At 38.9% G+C, this 22,170-nt stretch overlaps 1 protein-coding gene and 1 long non-coding RNA gene across 4 annotated transcripts in view; both read left to right on the forward strand.

Moving 5' to 3' along the window:
* Positions 1-266: 266 nt before the first annotated feature.
* prnprs3 (prion protein, related sequence 3) lies at positions 267-8,902 on the forward strand. Of its 2 annotated transcripts, none has more exons than XM_059536400.1 (2): positions 267-398; positions 6,700-8,902. In XM_059536400.1, exon 2 carries the CDS (start codon positions 6,702-6,704, stop codon positions 8,289-8,291), a length of 1,590 nt encoding a protein of 529 aa, XP_059392383.1. In that variant the 5' UTR covers positions 267-398; positions 6,700-6,701; the 3' UTR covers positions 8,292-8,902. The 2 variants fall into 2 exon arrangements, with proteins under 2 accessions (XP_059392383.1, XP_059392384.1); XM_059536401.1 differs by lacking the exon at positions 267-398 and adding an exon at positions 5,508-5,526.
* Positions 8,903-12,927: 4,025 nt separating this feature from the next.
* The window catches only part of LOC132124584 (uncharacterized), a 42,979-nt gene continuing 33,736 nt past the window's right edge, over positions 12,928-22,170 (forward strand). Inside the window, exons 1-4 of one of the 2 annotated variants that reach the window (XR_009426787.1) lie at positions 12,928-13,030; positions 13,234-13,315; positions 15,363-15,484; positions 17,731-18,074. This is a non-coding gene — a long non-coding RNA (uncharacterized LOC132124584). Of the gene's footprint in view, positions 13,031-13,233; positions 13,316-15,362; positions 15,485-17,730; positions 18,075-22,170 lie in introns of those variants that run through there. The other variant, XR_009426786.1, reaches the window with a different exon arrangement.

Here is a 22,170-nt window from a genome sequence, read left to right on the forward strand (position 1 = left end):
ACTAAAATAAAAATACTCATGTGTTTTAAATATTGCTAATCAGAAAATCTTCATATTAGAATGATTTATGAAGGTCATGTGACACTGAAGACTGGAGTAATAATGTTTTATATTGTAATGTTACATATATATATATATGTGTGTGTGTGTGTGCGTGCGTGCGTGCGCGCGTGTGAAAATGACTACGCCCCTGGCTTAACAGATAATTATATTAGGATCTGCCCAGAATCCCAACGACAGTTCTGGTAAATTGTGTCAGAGGAAGGTCCAATACGCATGTGCAGGTTATCCCGGTTACACTCCTCGTGAGCGCGCACGCCTTTGGAGTGTTCAGTCACCGACGGCGTCGTGCAGCCAAGGGACAACAATCACCAGGAGAACGCGCTGAAATCACGAAGGTACGCTAGCGATTAAAACACGCGTATTATTAGAGTAAACAGAGCTGTTTGAGTGATGATTGATCACTGGTTTATTGTAGCTAGTCGTTTTGCTCGTTTTTAACAGGTGCAGTTGACGGTCACACGCCCAGTATAACTTATTCACGCTATTTAAAGCATTTGTGAATTTACGCGCGACTAGCGGCCTGGCTCGACACACATTTACATATTACATACATTATTCCTTCAGGTTTTGAATATTGTTATATGTTGTATAAAAGGAAAATAAAATAAAAATGTTAATGGCGAGAGAGAGAGAATTTAGTTTGATCTTGTCCGATTTATTGAATAACGTTACTTAGGTTTATTTTGTAAATCGCATCTTGATGGCAATGAACACGTGTCGGAAATGGGCTCTGAACAATGACAGACAGTAACGTTAAACACACACACACACACACACACACACACACTAACTCTAACGTACTGTTTTCATTCCTGTCAGTACGTTACTATGATACTCATTTGAACGTGATAACTGGTCTGTCTCAACTTATTAAACTAAATAATTATTGTGAAATAATACAGGAAGACGCCACACCTTTTGTTAGCATAAATCTGAACACTGTAGGTGTGGCCGTGGCTAGTTGTCACGTTTTTACTCCAGTAAAATGTTATTAAGCATTTAAATCGTTATTGCCATGGAATATAAATGGAAGCGGTTCAAAATGAATTGACACTATAGTAGGGAATGTTGTCACAAATTAAGGAGAAAATTGTCTCAATGGGCAAAAATATTAAAAGTAACAAACCTTCAACCATAGTTTTGACAAACATGGTCTAATTAATACATTATATAATATTTTTTTTCTAATGAACAAGTGACAACTTGCCCCACCCTAACACTTATGGAAAATGATCTGTACTGAGATTGCACTTCAGTTAAAGCCTTCATTTCCCTTTAACTCTTTCATTATGTTTGAATGTGTGTCAGTGCAGTTTTAATGTGTTCATTTGCTACCCTAACCATTAGAAAGACATGACAGTGCTGGAATTTTAATTTGGAAGATGGGACCAATTGAAAACTGAAATCCTGCTAAAGAAAACAAGATTTATGTAATTGGAAGCTCGACTCGAAACGTTTTAGTTACTGAGATAAAGTCGCTGTGACAAATGCCCCATGTCTCTTTTATATGTATTTATATGCACTGGCACAATTTTAAAGAAGATTACATTTTTCTAAATCTAATTAGTATAGCTATTTAACATATGCCATGTTAATCAGGAAAAGTTAATGTATCTCAATGGGGACAGTATAATTTTGAACTTTGAGTAATTTCTTCATTTATTGTCTTCAAGAGGTTAACAGTGAAACACTTCGTTCTTTCAGGGCTGCCCAGCTTTAATTTACCTACTGCACATTCTAAAGCTTTAAATAGTGTCTTGCATGCATATATTTGCACAATTTAAAGAATGTGTTTATATGTACTACAACAGTGGTTCCCAACATTTTTCAACTCGCGGCCCACACAACCAAACACATATGTTTGCGCGGCCCACTGCAAAAAAAATTAACTGACCCCGCTATTGTTGGGTTAATAACTTATTACTCAGAAGCTAGATAGTTAACTGTATTTATTGAATGAACTAGGGCTGTGCGATATGGACAAAAAAAAAAAGCATAGCGCAATTTCTTTGATCAATTTTGCTATTTCGATTTTAAACACAATTTTGACACACACAGATATGCTTTACAGTCATAAATGAATTTAGGATGAATTTGGAAAACATATTTCCAAAAGAAAAATAATTAGTGCTTTATCAAAAAGCTATAACGTCTCTAGAACAGAGATAAGTCAAAATAATCACTATAGTCAACATTTATGGACTTATGGCAAAGAAAAAAAATTAAATATAATTAAATACATCCTGTGTCCAGGGACTTTTTTTTCTTTTTTGCCATGCATTGTTCATAGAGCTCATTAATTGTTGCGGTGCCTCAGGTGTTGAAATAGATTTGTTATACATTATATAGGTTCACAACTTCATGTAGAAGGGAGAGCGCATTATTGTTACGCGATTTAAAATAATGCACGAGCGCGAATCTCTCTGTTCTCACGCAGATTTACTTTGCTCTGTCACAAAACCAGACGTGCTTGCTCAGATCGCTGCTCTCGCACGTGTCTCCTCTCATTTAAACTGCGTCCTGCACTGTAAAAAGTTTAACTATTATTTACTCAATTTTATTGGTGAAACATTTTTACACTCAAAAAAATTGAGTAAATTTTAAAGCTGTGAAATCAATGAAATATACTGTATGAATTGAGTAAATGCAAGTAAAAAAATTAAGTAAATCTGAGTAACTGCATCTGGTACATTAACAAATAAAATTGAGTAGAAATAATTGAACATTTAAACATTTAAAAACAATATTTATGAGTAATATTAACTGTTTTTATTAATGAGTAATATTAACTTTTTATTTTCTCTAAACCTTTGTATAATAGTACTCCACACAACCACCAGTATACATGACATTGGCCTTTATTGTCAATGAGTACAGCACATTTTACACTGTATACAATATTGCCTACATTTAAACTCATTTAACAAACATTTTATAAGTAAAAATTAAATATAAAAAAATTCAGGTAGCTTAATTCAAGTGTAATCAAATCAACCCAATATCCACCGGATCAGCGCTGGTCCTCGTGACGGAGACGGACTCGCCTCTGCGGGTGAACTTTGAACTTCATACCGCCGTCCTGCGTTTCACTCACAGCCGATAGATACTGCGAGTGACTGACATAACCTGCCAATAAACAAACAGTGACAGTTCTGAGGACATTTTATCATCCAAATGATAATAATTATATTTATTATCATTAGGAATGAAGTCATGTGTTTATGCAAAGCGTTTCAATCATGCAAAAAGACAGGCGCGACTCTCGTTTAGGTGTCGAATTACGCCTCTGTATGTTGTTTTGCATTAAATATGATTTAAAGCACAGTAAAGATTTTATAGATAAAATAAAACATACACAAACCTGGATTTCACAGAGCAAATGCACCAAATCTGCGACGCTGAGAAGAGAGCTGTTGTCTGGAGAGTTCAAACTGCCCGCGTTCACTGACTCAACCAACCGTCGAGTTGTCATCACGTCAGAGGGTGGGGGAGGGGTGCATTGTTTTAATTGAGTAAACTTACTCAAATTTTAAGAGTGTGTTAAATATATTAATAACATTGATTTGAATTAAGTAATATTTTTGTTTCTTGAAACAGATCAGTTTAATTCAACATTCTCAATATATTTGTGAAATTTCTATAAAAATATTGAAGTATCTTATAAAGAAATAATTGGTTAGTCAAATACTAAATAATTTTATTGAAAACAACTTAAATATATCTGTAAATTTTAGATTAAATGAACTGTTGGATTTTTACTCAATTATTTTGGTATGTTTAACTCAAACAATCAAGTACACGATAAAAATTTCTGTACTATTTACTAAGCCACAGAATTATTTTTTACAGTGTGTGCACTCGCAACTCTCTCTATGCTCATGTGCTAGACATTATTTCCGCACGTTTTTATTTCTAGCCTTTTACCGCGTGCAGTGTGAACGCTCTGATCCGTTAACATGGGCTCGGAAAAAAGGCGCATCACAGACAGTGTGTGAACCTTGAGATATGTAGGCATATGCCCAGTCTGTTCTGTTCTCGCGCTAGGCACAATGCATTCTGATTGGATCGGATAGCATAATGCGGGAGGTCAGGGCCGCAGAAAATCGTGCTATAAAGCGATTTAGAAATCGTGCACGCTCAAATCGTGATTGTATGACTATTTCTATTAAACGCACAGCCCTAGAATGGACTGGCAATGAACAGAAAATAGCTCGGGCTGGCACCGCTCAGCAAAACGGGAAATCCAGATCCAGGCAGAGCTCGGCAGCGGATAGACAGTCAGCGGAGCAAGCAGTCAGGAGGGAACGTTGACAGCCGTTTATGCATGTTTGAATTTGTTGTTCTATAGCATATGCAGCAAAAATATCTAAGATAAATTGGCGGTTTATTCTTAAACCAATCAGCAAGCTCGAATAGTGGAAGCATAGTTACAGTTTAATATTTTTTTTTGTTATTTCATTATATATATGAAATATATTATTATTTCTTTATTAGTAATTGGCGGCCAACCTGCAATACCAGGCCGCGGCCCACAGGTTGAAAATCACTGTACTACAAGAAGTTGATAAAACTGGAGTCATACGAATGAACCAGTCCTCTTTACAAGTACGATTAAGTTTGAAATGGCTAGCTGTCACAGATACATTAATTTGAGATGCCTTTTAAGGCCCGATTAGACACAACACATTTTTTTTGCAGTGAGAGGCACCATTTTTAAATTGTTTGCTATGGCTGTTGTGCCACGTGTTTTTGCAGGAGTACTCTGAGCACCTGAAGTTGAATTTTTTTTTTTTTTTTTTTTTTCATTGTCCAGTCGAATAAATCGAGAGGCAGGTTTTCAATGGTGATGAAAGTTTACAGTTGCTTGGAAAGTCTGAGACCGCAATGATGGAGGAGAAACTTGTGGTGGCTGTCGTGGGCTATCCGGAGCTGGTTTCTATTAATATGACAGTTTAGTTAACAACACACTAAAATTTAGAGCGCATACGCATACGCTATAAACTAATCCTTGATTAGACTGACAGGACAGCTGATTTAGTGGTTTCCTAGAAACATAATCCACAGCGCACTGCTCTTTCGTAAGTAAAAAAAGAATCGACTACAAAAAGGGGCTGTGCAATATGCGCTCGTGTTTCCAAACCTGAAAAACACGTGCTGTCTGATTGGGGCCTAAGAGCAAAAATATTTTGGTCAGAAACGACCTTTCGTTTTCTGCTGGTCACAACCTCTCTCCTGACTTTCTGTCAGTGGTAATGTGTGTAAATTAAATGTAAATCCAATGCTGGGTTCACACTGCATGATTTTCAAAGTAATTGGATTACTGCTCTTTTCTGTCTGGGGTATCATATAGATGAGTTGCTGTTGTGTGCACACTACATGATGGATCAGTGACAGGTCGTCACACAGTACACAACTTTTTATTAGGAAGACCAAACACAAACCAGAATTGAGACAGGAAATAAGGTAAGATCACACAAAAGACTAGCGTTATCTCACAAGAATGGGTTTATTTCTGTCAAAGGTAACACTTTAGAATAATGGTCCATTCGTTAATGTTAGTTAATGCATTAATTAACATGAACAAACAATGAATAATACGTGTTACTGTATTTATTAATCTTTGTTAACGTTAGTTAATGAAATATAGTTATTCATTATTAGTTCTTATTCACTTATTCACAGTGCATTAACTAATGTTAACAAGCACAGCTTTTGATTTGAATAATGCATTATTAAATGTTGAAATTAACATCATCTTAAGATTAATAAATGCTGTAGAAGGATTGTTCTTGCTTAGATTGTTAACTAAAATAGTTAACTAACGATAATTAATGGACCATTATTCTAAAGTGTTACCCTGTCAAAAACTGTGAAGGAGAGAGTGGTTGCTTGTGATGTTCTTTTGGAGGTTTATCATGACTTCTCCCCCTGAACTTTCCCTTGCCCTGTATCATCTTCTCTCATTTGTTGCAGGTCATTACCAATGTCATTTCCAATCAAAACATTTTTCATTTTGCAGGACTGTGTGTTGCCAACAGGTCCAGATATTTAGCATGCCAAATATCTGCGACACATTGGCGCTTCTGTTAGATTGTGTCATTGATAATACACAATATTCTAGGGCTGCTCCGATCACGATCGGTCGATCGCTATGCGCATCTCGTCAGTAAAGCCAGTTCTCTAATCAGCGGTAAATTCCCTCAGGTGCGTGATTTCACATTGAGCAGCTGTTACTACACGGAGCCATTGTTAACTGAGAAGATGCGCAAATAAACGTTCATTTTCAGCGTTTATTTGCGCATCTTCTCACTTAACAATGGCTCCGTGTAGTAGCAGCTGCTCTATGTGAAATCACGCACCTGAGGGAATTTACCGCTGATTAGAGAACCGGCTTTACTGACGAGATGCGCATTAACGATTGGCCGATCGTGATCGACACAGCCCTACAATATGCGATTGTCACTCATGTGCAACAAGCACCAATTTGCCTCCATTTCAAGCATTTTTCTGTGATTTCTACAAAACTGTCAGTGAGTGAAATTCGGGGCTAAAATTGTGGATGATGCCTGCCATAAGTGAACCACTATTTTGAAAATTATTGCTTTTCATTTAACCTTTCTCTCTGTTTTTCAACAGAAATGGGTCGTCTAACAGTGTTGTTACTCTGTTTGGCTCTTTTGGTATCGGTTGTGGCCAGACGAGGGGGTGGCGGTAAAGGTGGATTCAGTTGGGGAAAAAGTAGGGGAAGCTCATACAAAGGTGGAAGCAGCAGTAGTAATAAAGGCACGTCATCACGTGGGACACACTCGTCCCCTGGAAACTATCCTCGCCAACCTCAAGTACCAAATCAGAATCCACCCCCCTACCCTGGTACTGGAGGTGGGTATCCAGGGCAGGGCAGATATCCACCAGCAGGCTCTAACCCCGGTCAACGATACCCTAACCAAGGCAGCTACCCAGGGCATGGTGGTTACCCGGCCCAAGGTGGTTATCCAGCTCATGGTGGTTATCCAGCTCAAGGTGGTTACCCAGCCCAAGGTGGTTATCCACAAGGTAACTACCCGGGGCGTAGTGGTTACCCAGGACAAGGAGGTTACCCAGCACAAGGTGGTTACCCAGGAGCAGGTTCATACCCCAACAGGAACCCTGGACAAGCCGGAGGATATGGAAATCCTTACCCAGCTGGAGGCTCTTATCCAGGTTATCCAGTCCGGGGAGGTTCCAGCCCTAATCAGTTTGGTGGAGGTGTTGCAGGTGCAGGTGGATATCCTGCAGCGGCGCAATATCCTTACTGGAATCCCAACAACAAAATCATGAGCCCAGGCTACGGTGGCAACTACGGTAGTTATGGGTATGGTGGCAGATCACCTTTTGCCCAGTCAGTGCATAACATGGGTATGGCCCCTTCATATAAATCACAGGGGTTTGGCAAGCAGGCGATTATGGCTGCTGGGGCTGGGGCTGTGGCTGGTATGGCTCTGGGATATGGCCTCGGAAGTTTCCCTCGCCCCCGTTTCCAATTCCACAGCCCACAGGAGGAACACTATTACAATCACTACATGTACAGACGTTACGGCCAACCTCCCCCTGACGGTAACATGAACTCTAACTCTCAAGGTGGAAAACCAGGCAATGCAGGGTCGACCTCTGCAGGACAAGGAAACATTAACCCTCATGACATCCTCCAGAATGCTTCACCAGAGTCCTATGATAGCTTCATGGACAAGTGTGTGAAGAGGACAGACTTGCTCCGAGAGAAACCGGAAGGAAGATCGAGGAGATCCACTGACTTTGTTGAGGCTCAAGAAGCAGAAGTAGCCAATGATCCTACTGGTGCTCAAGAAAATGCAACAAGCAACAACAGCACTGCAGAAAGAGACACATCCAGAAGCTCTTTATTTGTAACCTCAAAGCCGCCCGAAACACCCAGTCAGCCTCAAATGCATACCGAGGAAAGAAAAGCAGAAGCTGACGGTGATGACGATGACACCGTTAGCATTATGGAGATTGGCTATCCTGTGCTAATTGAGCAAATGAAAGCACGACGTTGTGTCGAGCTGTACATGGTCTATGCGGAACAACATGCAGAAAAACAGATGCAGGTTCGCAGTAACATAGATGACAAAACTAGCACTGGTGGCAGTGACTTACCTGGACCCTTTGGCCATGGAGTCATGCTACTCTTTACTAGCATTCTGTCGCTCATCTTCATTTCCCTTCTACACTGAAATTCTGGAAAAGGTTACACATAAAGCCATTGAGTCAGAATGAAAAATGGATTGTTCGCACCCATCAAATGTTATCTGAGGAATTTGTCTTGGATGCTTAGAGACTCTGGACAAGGTACTCTCGAAAGACTAATTGAAGATTCAACAGAAAGAATTTCTCACAATGACTCCTGCAAATTTACACTAATAAATTGCAACATGGGCCACCTAACAATTTGTCATGTGCCCACATTTCATAGCCATTTCCACGGTAGCAAAAAACATTTGCATACAAGTACTTTTACAATATTCACCTTCTATAACTGCCACCTTCTTGCATGTGTTTTGATGAACACTAACTTCTATTCTAAGACGGAATAAAGCATGAACCCTTTATTATCTCCAATTTAAACAGAATTGAGCATGCCATTCGCATTTGACTTATTGTTTTCCACTAGCAACAGCAGTAACAACAAACCATAATTATTTTGTTTTTAACATGGAATGGTGACTTCCAGCTCTGTTCACATGATAGCACTCCTACTTGTGTAGTACATATGGAAAATTTTGTTTTGTAGTGTTTTCTCTGATTGTTTGGAATGATAACTTAGGGATTAACTTTCTACTGCTGTATTTATACACAATTGTAAATGTTTTTTTTTCACAGTCCACTACTGTTAGTTTTGTTATTTTTACTTCTTAGGGGCCATTCAGAATGAACTAGGCATGGGTGTTTTCTGCAAATATCACATTCGAATATTTGAGCTCACAAAAACGAATATTTGAATATTCGTATATTCGTTTATTTAAATTAAGTTTAATGAGACATTATTTTTTACATTTAACTTTGAAACTTTTACACACAGCAAATATTTTTTGCTTTTTTTTTTATTGTTTTACATGTTCTTGTTAAGAAACACAGGCATATCAACATGATTGGGGTAACATCGGCTCCTCAGTCTCTTAACAATAAGGCCAGCTGCAGAGAAAACACGCTCTAACGCACAGACATTGCCGGGACACACAAATAACGTTGTGCTAAGCGACTAAGTTTTGTGAAGCACTTCGTGTTTTCGTTTTACCACTGAATGGGCTCCTCATCTGGTGGAATACATGGCTCCAGCAAGAACTGTTCCCACTCGTCTCGGCTGGACTCTCTGTAATCATCGGTGAAGAACTGGCTCTGCCTTTTCCGACGAGTTGCGCGCATCCTCTTCATCATTGGTGGTGACGGCTGCATCCGTGCTACTCGCATCAAGGAAAATGCTTACAGACATCTTCAGATAGACAGACATCTTCAAATATGACGTGGAGAATCACAGAAAGTGACCGAATTAGGTTTTATTGTGGATTTTTTTTTTTACAGCAAGCAAAAATATAGCTAATTTCGAATATAATTATTATTTATAGAATAATTACAGCAGGATGAATATTCGAATGTTCGACTATGCGTGTACACCCCTACAATGAACATGTTTTTTCATTCTACTCCATTGTTTTTCTGTATAAACATGCACTAGATGGACATTATTGACCATTGACTTTTGCTGTAAAAACTGACAAACACTGCTGTAGAATGCAGTGTCACATTAAAATACTTTTTTTCTCACATGTTTAAGTGAAAAAACACATTCTGTGTTAATGACTTCTTAGTGAATTCTTTTTGTGATAACTGTTTGCTTTTTAACTATATGTACAATAACAGCCCCATTGTCAGTTTTATTCATATTAGATGAACAGGTACTATGACACTCATGCAGTTGAACTCAAAGGGATTAGATAAACATTTTTATAAAGCTGGATCTTTATCAGTTACTCTGTGCTGTGGTTTCTCTGAATATTACTGCTGAACATTAAAGTAGATTATCAACCTAGAGTGGCACTTTGCTAAATCATTTATCTAGGAGGCCTGTGGCAACCACTGGATGATCAGTAGGAGGTTAAAACTTAACGCCTTTATTATTGCTCAGCTGCATATCTATTGTTATGCCTTTGAGATGTTGTGAATGTAGAAAATGTGTATAATCTTACCATCACTGTGATTAAAAGGATTAAATGCACCTTAGTTCTGTGTCTGCCTTTTTCCCATTTTAAAATTTCTGAAAAATCTTAAAGATGAATATTTTTTGCCCTTGTTCTTGAAAACTCTAAATTTGGCCTAGTGATTGTTCCAGTTCATGTTAATAGGTCATTTACTCCTTTTTTTCAGATGTCACGTAATGTCCAATGTAAAATTTGGTCCCTGAAGCAAAACCAGTTTTTCCTATTATGGTGCCAGGTAAGCTGAATGTATACCTGTGTTCAGGGATCATTTCCCTTGGTGGAGTCATTTTGTTGTTTTTGTCTTTGATAACCATTCAAGTGTACTTGATATCCTCATGTTGACACATGCAAGATATTAGCTGACTCATAAGTGACTTAATTATACCCTAAGTGGAAGACGGTGAGCCTGTTGTGGTTATAAGACTATGAGGAGTGACAAAGTACAAATACTGGACTAATTGTGTTAAAACATGCAAAGGTGAAAACTGTCAGAACCATTTATCATAACCAGTGTTTTGAAATACAAATTAACCCTTGGGAAGAAGACTTCAGCACAACAGTGGATCACTAGAAATGAAAATCCCTTGTTTGGTGATCATTACTGTGATTAATCAGGCAGATACACACAAAAACAAACAACGATCACTATGTTTCTGTTAATGATGCAATTTGAGACATCACACGAGACACATGCCACAAACAGGACACTGGTAGTGATAGAAGACTAAAGACCAGCAAAAGATTGTACAGTGAACACACATTTTTCTTTTTCAACTTAATTGAAAACGATTATGTGAAATAAAAGGATTAATTGACCAGTGTTGCTTCTAATTGGTCAAGGTTGTAAAAATCCAAGACAAAGAATTGTTGGAGTCTTGAAAATCAAGGTATTGTGACCTTACAAAACGGCATAAATGGATGACAATGTATAGAGTTTTACCACTAGTCCTGCACTCCTATAATCTTGATGAACCCACATTGATATAACCGTAAATGTAACTATCATATCATATGTGGCCCATAGGGGTTCCTAGAGCAATGGTTGCCAGCATCTGGAGGGCTACTTTTCTGCAGACTTCAGCTCCAACCCTGTTCCAACACACCCTTAGTATAATGCTAAGCACTGTGATAACCAACTGATCTAGAATGCTGCAGCCAGAGTGGTCTTAAACGACCCGAAGAAAGCTCCTGTCACACCTCTTTTAATCAGCTTGCACTGGCTGCCAATTCTTGATAGCATCAGAATCAAAGTACTGACGCTTGCCTACAACACAACCACTGGCGCTGCACCAAAATGGCCTACCTAAACTTATAGTTCAGACCTAAGCACCCTCCAGAAGTCTTCCTTCTGCAAGTGAACGATGCCTCGTGGTGCCATCTCAAAGAGGCACAAAATCACTCTCACTGACCTTTTCCTGGACAGTTCCCAGCCGGTGGACTATCTGCCTATCTTAATCCGAGCAGCTGAGTCTTCAGCCATTTTCAAAAAGCATCTAAAGACACATCTTTTTCACCATCACCTGACCAATTAATAATAGCACTTACCTATTCTGTTCTAATTTATCTATCTATATATATAAAAGAGACATCTTGCTATGTGTACTGACTAAGTGAGACTTGTCACAGCACTTGTATATTGTTGTTGCTCTCTTGTTGGTCTGATTGCTTCTACTTTGGATAAAAGCATCTGCTAAATGACTAAATGTAAATAACCTGGCTTTGGTGTGTTTAGGGATGTAGCTAAACTTAAAAACAGTATGTGAAAAATATTATTTATAAAACAGTGGAAGAAAAGTACCCAGATGCATTTTTATTGACACATAGCTATCACATGAGACTGTAAAGACAAGAAACTAACACTGGTAGGTCACATGACTATGGCAAAATTACAAATGTAGTATACCGAATTTCATTAATATTCACATTAATACTATATAGAACATAACTTTCTAAAAATCGCAAAGTAAATTTATATTGAAAAGACTTACATACTTATGCAATTTCATAAGCCCTACAGTTATTAGTCACATAGCATTTAGCTTCAGGTGACCGGCTTAAAACAAAGGAGCAGAACTGAGCAGAGATGGTTCATATATTAGTCTACTTCAAAGTCACAGGAAAGTAGTAAAACTCTCGCTGGAATTTTTGCTGCTACAATGTTAGGGCTATTGTTGCTTTGTAGCTATTGCATGAATGTGCATATCATATCACACTATTTTTTTGTATAAATATTTGTTTAAATTTTAAAGGAATAGTACACCCAAAAATGACTATTTGTGCAAGATTTACATTTGAGACATAAAAGATGTAGGCTAGATAAATACGAGTTCTCTTTTCCTACACAGTAATACAAAACTTTTTTTTTTAACACAACCGTATATATATAATATTCTTATAAAGTTATAACAATTTAGCATTTAATGTTATATTAAATATGTTATACCAGAGAAAAGGATTTTGGGTATACTAAACACGTTAAAATGTATGTATTGGATAAATGGATTCCTTTGTAAAGGACAGATTACAACAGTGGAACCCCTGCAATCTAATAGAAACATTTCAAGATAAGTAATTATTTAATTTAGTAATGTATAAGAGATTTTTTAAAGACTTTTGTACCCTGGTTTCTCTCAAGACTTTCTCCCTCTACCACCAAAAAGGAGTTCTTTTCCACAGTTGCCTGTGACTTGCTCATCAAAGGTCCGAAGCATTAAAGGGTTTGTTCACCCAAAAATCTACTTTCTGTCATTATGTACTCACCCTCATGTTGTCCCAAACCCTTAAAATAGTCAACATGACTACAGTGGTTCAAACTTTATGTTATGAAGCGACGATAATGTTTTTTTGTGTGCAAAAATAACCACTTTTTTTAACAAATTCTTCTGTCTCCCGTCATACTGCTATGCTATTTTCATTGCAGAGCTCCAGTGTTTACACAGAACTCAGCCTCAGTATTGGCCGATGCATGCGTGTGATGCTGACGGAGGAGCCGGTGTTCAGATGTAAGTACATGGAAGCTCTGAACTGCATTCACTACGTCAACGGTGTATGTCAACAGTTCAAACAGTTAAATAAAGTTGTTATTTTTGCTTTGTTTTTACACACAAAAAGTATTCTCTTCGATACATAATAATAAGGTTGAACCGCTGTAATCACGATTACATTTTTATTGGTCATTAATAGCTTTCTGGACCTTGAAAGGTGCAATGACGTTGCTCCCTATGTGTGGTTCAGAAACCTTTTGAATTTAATCAAAAATATCTTTATTTGTTTTCCAAAGATGAATGAAGATCTTGCAGGTTTGAGATGAGATGAGGGTGTACGGAGACCCTCTGGTCCCAGTTTGTAAAAAAAATAAATAATTATAAATATCTCGTGGCCTCAAGATACTAACTTGTGGCCTAAAGATAGTGAAGCAGCAGAGGAGCATTTATTGGCTTATCAGTCATTCATTTCTACTATTTCTCTTTATTTTTAAATTATGAAGTTAGTATATAAAATATCAAATCGTCAAGAAATCAGATTTTGTCAGAACTATAAAAAACATTTTGTGTAAAAAAGAAAAGTCACAAAGTGCCTTGAAGCAAATCTTTAATTTGCTACTAAATCACTCATAATCAATGAAGTGGGTCAGTTCCATATACTAGATGAATAATGATACATTTAATAAGAGTGGAATATATCAGTTAAATTTCTATATAAAAATTCGATTTTGCACCCGTTACTGTTGTTAACAAAAGTACATTTTGTATGCGTCTTAATTCAAGTTTATTGCTTGACTCAAACCTGTATAAACAATAAACAAAACAAAACTAAACAAGAAATGAACATTTAATATTATTAGTAACTTACTTATTACTTATGCACTTATTAATGCCAAACAATAGTAATTTTATGATTAAATGATCAATATTTTAATGCCCCCACACACCACCCCCAGTGCAACCAAATCTGCTCCTGGCACCACCATCTGTTCTCATGTGTTAGTCTGGAGCCGTGCTTTGGCATATACTTTGTAACTTTTAAAATAGTTTACATGCACAAACAGCTATAATATTACCACCTAAAGGAAAAGTAAAATCCAAAAAAGAATAATATAGGCACATTAGGTTCCTTCAGTGATTCTGCTTGTTATTCATAGGTGTCATGACTGATGGTCTTTCATCACTTTTATTGTTAACCTATTTTAATTCACTACAACACTGCTGGTTATTCTGTGATTCATTTGTAAACATATACTGAATCCCTGGAATGTTTGTCTTATATGCCAGCTAAAGTTTATTTATTCTTTTTTTACTAGGGCTGCTCGATTAAGGCAAAAAAAATAATAGGCTCACCAATATTGGCAGTGGCTCAGTGGTTCATGTAGGTTGTCTACAAACTGGAAGGTTGGTGGTTTAATCCCCGGCTCCACCTGACCAAGTGTCGAGGTGTCCTTAAGCAAGATATCTAACCCCAGCTGCTCCCAATGAGCTGGATGGCACCTTGAATGGCTGACACCGCAGTCGGTGTATGAATGAGTGTGTGAATGGGTGAATGTGAGGCAAATTGTAAAGCGCTTTGGATGGCCATGTGGTCTGTTGAAAGCGCTATATAAATGCAGTCCATTTACATTTGTCTTTTAAAACTTAAAACCTGTTTTTTAAAACAGATTTATTGTTTTTCTACTTAAAAATGGTATTGAAAACAGTGTATTTTATTCATTAAAATGATGTCATGAATAAAAGTAAATAGTTAACCCAACACTTTTAGTGAGTAATAGTGCTTTATCCAGTGATAAAAATAATCTGAATCAGGAGAGAAATATGCAGATCAAGAGCACCATTTACAAGTGAAAACATTCCAAAACAGTTCTGAACAATTGGATTTTGATGTGAGGAAACATTATTATAAATTATGAACTGGTATTTTAGCCAGAAGAGACTATTTAAGTTAAAACACATTTATGTTCGGTTTGTTTCTTAAAACATGGTCCTTTTTGCATCACAAGAAATCAGTGATGTGTTGGCGGACCATCAAAATAAAGTGTTACCATAATGTTTTTATCAGCTGTCTGGACTCTCATTCTGATGGCACCCATTCATTGTTTAGGATCCATTGGTGATCAAGTGATGCAATGCTACATTCTGCAAATCTGTTCTGATGGCGAAACTCACTTACATAGTCTGAGGGTGAGTACATTTTCAGCAAACTTTCATTTTTGGGTGAACTATTCCTTTAAGATTTTAGAAACCTATTAAGGAGCAATTTATTATATAAACAAAAAGTTATTATCCTCTAATTCTTATGCTCTATTTTAAGTTTTCGTTTAAAATCTGTTTAGCATGTTGTTTTGATCCTGATAATTTAATTTTATTTAATATCTGTCCCGTGAGAGTACTAGTGAGACCACCTTCACCTTCGTGCGCATTTATAAAATTCATAAAAGCGTGCACCCATGTACACTCTCGTGCACTCGAGTACATGTCACATGGCTATGGCTCTGTTTTTTTCTTGTAACTGTATTTACTGATACTCTCATCACTCATGAATATTTCTGAGAGCATAGTGGGTCTCGGCACAGTTCTGCCTCTAACTAGTTTGGAGAATGTGCTTTTGTTTCTCTTCAATGTAGTTCTCGCCACAGCCATTATTTTTATCAACGTCTCCGTGTTCGTGTCAATCGTGATGAACAGATCCCTGCGCAGCGAGAACCGCTTCATGTACATGCTCAGCACGTGTCTCAGTGACATCTGCTCGGGCGTCTCGTATTATTATGCTGGAGTTATGGATGTACGCGATAATTTTGATTCCCCGACTCGCACTTTCTTAATCGTTCCCACTTTTCTGGGTCTGTCCTATATGGCGATTCTGGCCGCGCAAGCGGACCGCTACCACGCGGTCTCCGCGCCTTTCAAATACTCGCAGCGCATGACGCGCAACAGAACCCTGCTGGTGATTCTGGCCTACTGGGTTTATGCTTTTCTCATAGTGGCAGTTAATAATTTGGTTACTTTAGGGGTTGCTAAAAGAGTTACGAGCTTTGGCACTTTTGTGGCGAACATTTTCACCATCATTATCATGATTGGGTTGAACTTCAGACTCTTCTTCATCGCTAAATTTCAGCTAGAACGCGAACCGCCGAGCGAGGAACGCGACAACAAGCGCGCGTCCATTTATCTCATCATAATAGTAGCCGTGTGTTTCCTGATCGCCTGGTTACCCATTTTTCTTCACATTATTGTGTGTAATTTCGCTGGGTCTACTTGCTATACGTTCAGAAATGAGGGTTCAGACCCCCTGCGCATTTTACCAAGAGTGAATGCAGTTCTGACCCCTTTATTGTATATCAGAGGCTGTTCAGCACTAAGGAGCACACTACTCAATAAAGTCTGGAGACCCACGTGCTGCAGGAGGAAAGGGTAATCTCTCTAACACTCTCCCTGTCTCTCTTGCACACATGGAGTTATGAATGATTTTCTTATGAAAGAGTTATGAAAGATGGTTATTTTTAAATTAAACTAAGACAAAAAAGACTGGACATAATATTAATTTACTAAGTTACTAAAATGATTTTATATTGTAGTTGTAAATGTATTAGTGTATGGTATTTATATTACTATAATTAAATTGTTAACATTTTATTAGATATTATTTATTAATATTGTTTATTATATTAATAAATATATTACCCCTTTTTCTGCCTGTCCATATGCTGACAAAGAAAAAACAGCTACTCGAGTCAGTTATTGGTAGCCTGCTATTATTTTTTGATTACGTGACATTGTAGCAAAAAATATATAAAGAAGTGAAACAAAACAGAATCTGAAAATAAATGTAATAAAGACAGAGTTTCTCTCTGCTCATGATGATGAAGTTGGGATGTGACAACATCTGAAATAACACAACTGAGTTTAGAGTTATAGTCTCTTCAAATTGTTTAAGTAAAAGCATTTTGTTTAAAGGCCAAAAAGGACAGTATGTTAGCCATTCACTATGTTAAAATTATTATAAAAATTTTTTTGAACTGGAGATGTTTATGCATAAACCCAAATAATAATGAAAATATTCAAACAATATGGATCATTAAAAGAGGATAGAAGAATCACATTTTAAGTTGTGTAAGAAGAGAAAAATACATGATTGGGAGTAAACCATAGACATAAACTAATAGACATTTTAAGAAAGAAATCTGTATGTGGAAAGTGTTGGATGGTTGAGCTCCAGAAAATGAGGTGACTTTAACGGTTACAGATTTGAACAAAAGAAGAGAATAAACAACCTTTAACACAAAAACCATTTCTGCAAAAAATTTATATAATATTTAAAAAGACGGTTAAAGGAGTACAAAGAGTCATGACTGGTTAGGCAAACAAACAGCTGTCACTGAGGGACACTGAATATCTGCAAAGCTTTTTTCCACTTTTTTCTTTCTCAGTGTGAACCCCCTGTCCATGGAGAAGAATGGAGTTGTCATTTTCAAGATGTGATTTCACAAGCTAAGGCAGTACAGAAAATCATTCAAAAGATCAAGTGCCATTCTTGATGTTTTCTGGATTCTTTAACAACAATACAGTAACATTTATATCACAAGATATTACAGATATTTGTGTGGTATTAAAGATAGGCTGTATCACAGATTGGCCTGGCAGGGACGCACAGGCCTACCAGTTTGGGGAAAACTTCAAATTGTCAAACTTATTTAGAGAGATATTTGTATGCCTCTTCCCGATTAGACTTCAATATGCAATATTCTACTTGAAATGGAAATAAAAAATACATTTACATGCATCTTTGAAAGATTTAATTGTTTATTTATAAATTCCACATGGCATCGTGATACTACATCTTATTCTTTTTTACTTTGGTGTCATCTTTAAAGAAAAAATACCCAAAATACAATTCAGAAATGTTGTGAAGGTCTTTTTTCAGTGTTCGAATTGTTGCAGGTTTAAATTATCATAAAGGAAAGTTAGACTAGTAACTATATTAATTTAAATAAATATACGGATGGCTAAGTGAAGTGTACATACGTATTTTCAATAGCATCTTTTAAAGCTGATGTGTTAAAAGTATTTCGTAGGGCCTAATATTCTACATTTTAGAGGATCATTATGCATTTTTTTAAGCATTAAATTGACCTTCAGTGTATTTAGTGGGCACTTTCATAGGATGGGCATGTGTAAGGTTGGGCAAGGCTTAGAGTTCCCTTGGCCATGGGTCTGGAATGAACTCTTTCTCTTATCTCACAATTTAGAAGACAACGCTTCCCCATCCAAAGATGAGTTTTTACAGCTTTTCGTGTTTTCACTGTTATACACTCGGGGGAGCTATTACACATCTCAGGGGTGTGATTCTTCCGGAATAATTCAGAAATCCGGCTTTTCTGACCTGAAAATGATGCTCTCGTAAATCATGAAAAAAAAAAGCGATGGGTCGGGTATTGGTAAACATAATGACCGCTCAACGCTGTCAACGTTTTTTGTGCCTATGATTCATGTCATGTCACTCCGCAAGTAGTCCAATCATTTGTTCATGATTGAAGTTCAAAGTGTACACGCACCCTTATGAATTCCGCACACACAGCCAACCGCGCCCAACCATCTACTCACGTGAACAGCTTCAGTTGACTGACGACAGTGAACACGGATGATTCATGTAAGCAAATCAATAGGTAACTTGCGTAACCCCAGTTCTCTGATAGCATTAAGTGAGGTGTCTGAATATGGGATATGCCCCTTCTGTGTATTCCTCAGAAGCCCAATTACATTACGCCAGCCCCAATTGGCTGGCAGACATGACGTTGTGTCAGGGAGTGGCTCCCTCCTCTCGGTATAAAAGGAGCGATGCAACGTCATTACGAAATTCAAAACAAGCACACCTCTTCCTAGCTTCACACCTCACTTAATGCTATCAGAGAACCGGGGTTACGCAATTAACCTATTGTTCTCTTTCAAGCATATACGTTTCGGTGTCTCACTATGGGATATCCTAACTCCCGTATTGCCAGATAGCCTGTCTCAAAGTCTCCTGCCAACCAAAGAACTATTGCTGGGCTGGTTAACACTTAAGATCCAACGCTCAAAATGGCATGTGCAAACGTTTGAGCTGAAATATCCAGTTTATAGAACCTCGCAAATGTATGCGGTAAGGACCAACTCGCCGCATCACAAATATCTTGTAACATAACTCCTTTAAAGAGGGCCCATGTCGTCGACATTCCTCTTGTTGAATAAGCAAGTGAACCAAATGGAGGCGTAAGACCCTTACTGGAATATGCAAGAGAAATTTTCACTTTCACTGAACACTGAAAGGGGATTACATGTCTAGCCGCGCACCAATGCTCAAACACGCCCCATTTACATTCATAGAGTGAATGAGTGGACAGGGCCCTAGAATTCTGTATAGTTCTGATAACACTGTCTGGCAGACCAGCCGCATTCATATTTAACCACTCACTGGCCAGGCCCACAGTGTCAGGCGCTCTAGATGAGGATGAAATACCCCCCCCCCCCGCCTGTGACAGCAGATCCCTGCGCAGTGGCAGGGACCATGGCTCTGCGTACAGCATATGTATGATCTCCACCAGCCAGAATTTCCCTGGCCACTGCGGAGCTACTAGTATCATTCTCAGGCCCTCCTCCCTCACTCTGTGAAGGGCTGGAATTATCAACGCAATCGTGGGAACACGTACAGGAGAACGCGAGGCCACTCGTGCACCAGTGCGTTTATTTCCAGAGGCGCGCTCTGATCCTTCAGAGAGAAGAACAGAGGGCATCGAGCATTGTCCTGCAACGCGAACAGATCCACTGTCGCTCTGCCAAATATGCTCCAAATTTAACCAATCACTTCCATGTTCAGCTTACACTCTCCATAAAGGGAATTTCCCCTGGTCAGCAGATCTGCACCCCGGTTCATGATGCCTTGTACGTGTGTCGCTCTCGGGGATAAAAGACTGGCACTGCTCCACAAAATCAGTTTGCGTGCCAACATGTGTAAAGAGAGTGATCTGAGACCTCCCTGTCTATTTATGTATGCCACAACTGTAGTGTTGTCAGAAAAGGAAGAAAATGCTTCAACGTTAGAAAGACGGCCAGCATTTCCAAGTAGTTTATGTGACAGTGGCTCAGATGGGGATCCCATCTCCCATTCACTGCCCTGCCCTCGCGAATGCCCCCCCAGCCGGACAATGACGCGTCCGTCGTTATGACCTTCCTGGTCTGGACAACGCCCATCGGCACCCCTTGTACCAGAAAGCACAGGCGCCGCCAGTGACACAGTGCCAAGATTGCCGCTGACATCACTCTCACTCTCCTCCGGGAATGCCGTAGCGGGTTTAGTCTCAGACGAGTTACCCAGCGTTGAAAATCTCTCATAAATAGTCTGCCTAAAGGAATGACTATTAGAGCTGAGGCCATCAGACCTAGTAGTCTGAGGCATGTGCGAAAAGAAACATTGTTCCCTTTTTACAAAATTCGGCCAGGCATTTCATAAAATGTATTACTCTCTCTTCTGACAGTCGCACTCTGAATGTCACATGAGTAATGTAATGGACATGAGTCCAGTAACAACCCCAGATACGTTATTGACTGCCTGGGAACTAAAACACTCTTTCTGGTGTTTAATTTTAATCCCAGTTTTTGTAGATGTTCTAGCAGCATGACTGTGTGATCTCTCGCTTTGTGCTCTGATTGAGCTGTCACCAGCCAGTCGTCTATGTAAGTAGCGAGACGTGTAGAATGAGAGTGCATTCTAAACTTGTACTTCCTTAGGTATTTGTTCAGTGCACGAAGATCTTATATGAGGCAGAGAGCTCGATTACCTTTTTGTGGGACTAGAAATTATCTAGAGTAAAACCCACTGTGACTTTTATCAGGTGGAACCACTCTTATTGCCTTTTTGTTCAACAGGGAGGTAATTTCGTCCTGAAGAACATGTATCAACTCTCCCCGCACCTGAGAATAAATTATTCCTTTTAACTGCGGGGGAGAAGTGACAAACTGCAGTCTGTAACCGTACTGTACTGTTCTCAGCACCCAACGGGACTGTGTGCACTCTCGCCAATAGTTTATTTGCAGCGTTCCGGCGCCATTGTGTGGCAGAATCGAAAACGGGTTTGTGGTCTGAACTGCGCATGCGTGAACACTTAGCATTTGGACAGAGTTTATGTGGTTCACCGCCTTCAGCGGAGCGATGACTCCACGAGGTGGTGTTACATTGTGTTCTGATAAAGTGTTTTGCAACATTTTTGGGGGCATTATGTTTTACCACATTTGTGGGGTAAACCGTGAAAACTTTATTGAACTCTGAGCATGTAAAGTGCTTGTGACTAGTGGGTGGGTGTACACCATTGCACCGTCTATCATTCTCTTCACTGCTCTGCATCCCCTGGACCAGCTTGGCTCTGGTTTCCCCACAGAATATCTGTAAACATCTGATGTCGTTTTCTGCTGAACGCTGAACAACTATGGGTCTGGGACTAGCGAACGGGGGGGGCTGTGAGCCCCCTTCTTTCAGGAAGACACCCTCAAATGGCCTTCTTCTTCCTCATCACCTGGGTAGAGCGAGGGGCCGGCAGGTCCGTCTGAGCAGTCGCGGGCAGATAATTCTTCCCCACTGCCTGAATAGCACATCTCTGAAGATGGAGCGAGAGATCTGTGACAACACAGTTTTCTTCCCACTGTGTCTGACCTGGCGTGTCAGACACCTCCTCTTGTAGCTCCTCCTAGTATGCCGTGAGCAGAGAGATGGCGTTCATGGCCCAGACTGAGAGAGCGACTGCTTTGTAAGCGCGCTCCGTCATGCTTGAATGGAAGCGGTCGGAAGCAGCCCGCTTTTGATGGCAATGTTTGATTCTCAGCCGCAGTATGCTTTGGAT

This window comes from Carassius carassius, chromosome 43 (genome assembly GCF_963082965.1).
Source record: "Carassius carassius chromosome 43, fCarCar2.1, whole genome shotgun sequence".
Classification (NCBI taxonomy): Eukaryota; Metazoa; Chordata; class Actinopteri; order Cypriniformes; family Cyprinidae; genus Carassius; species Carassius carassius.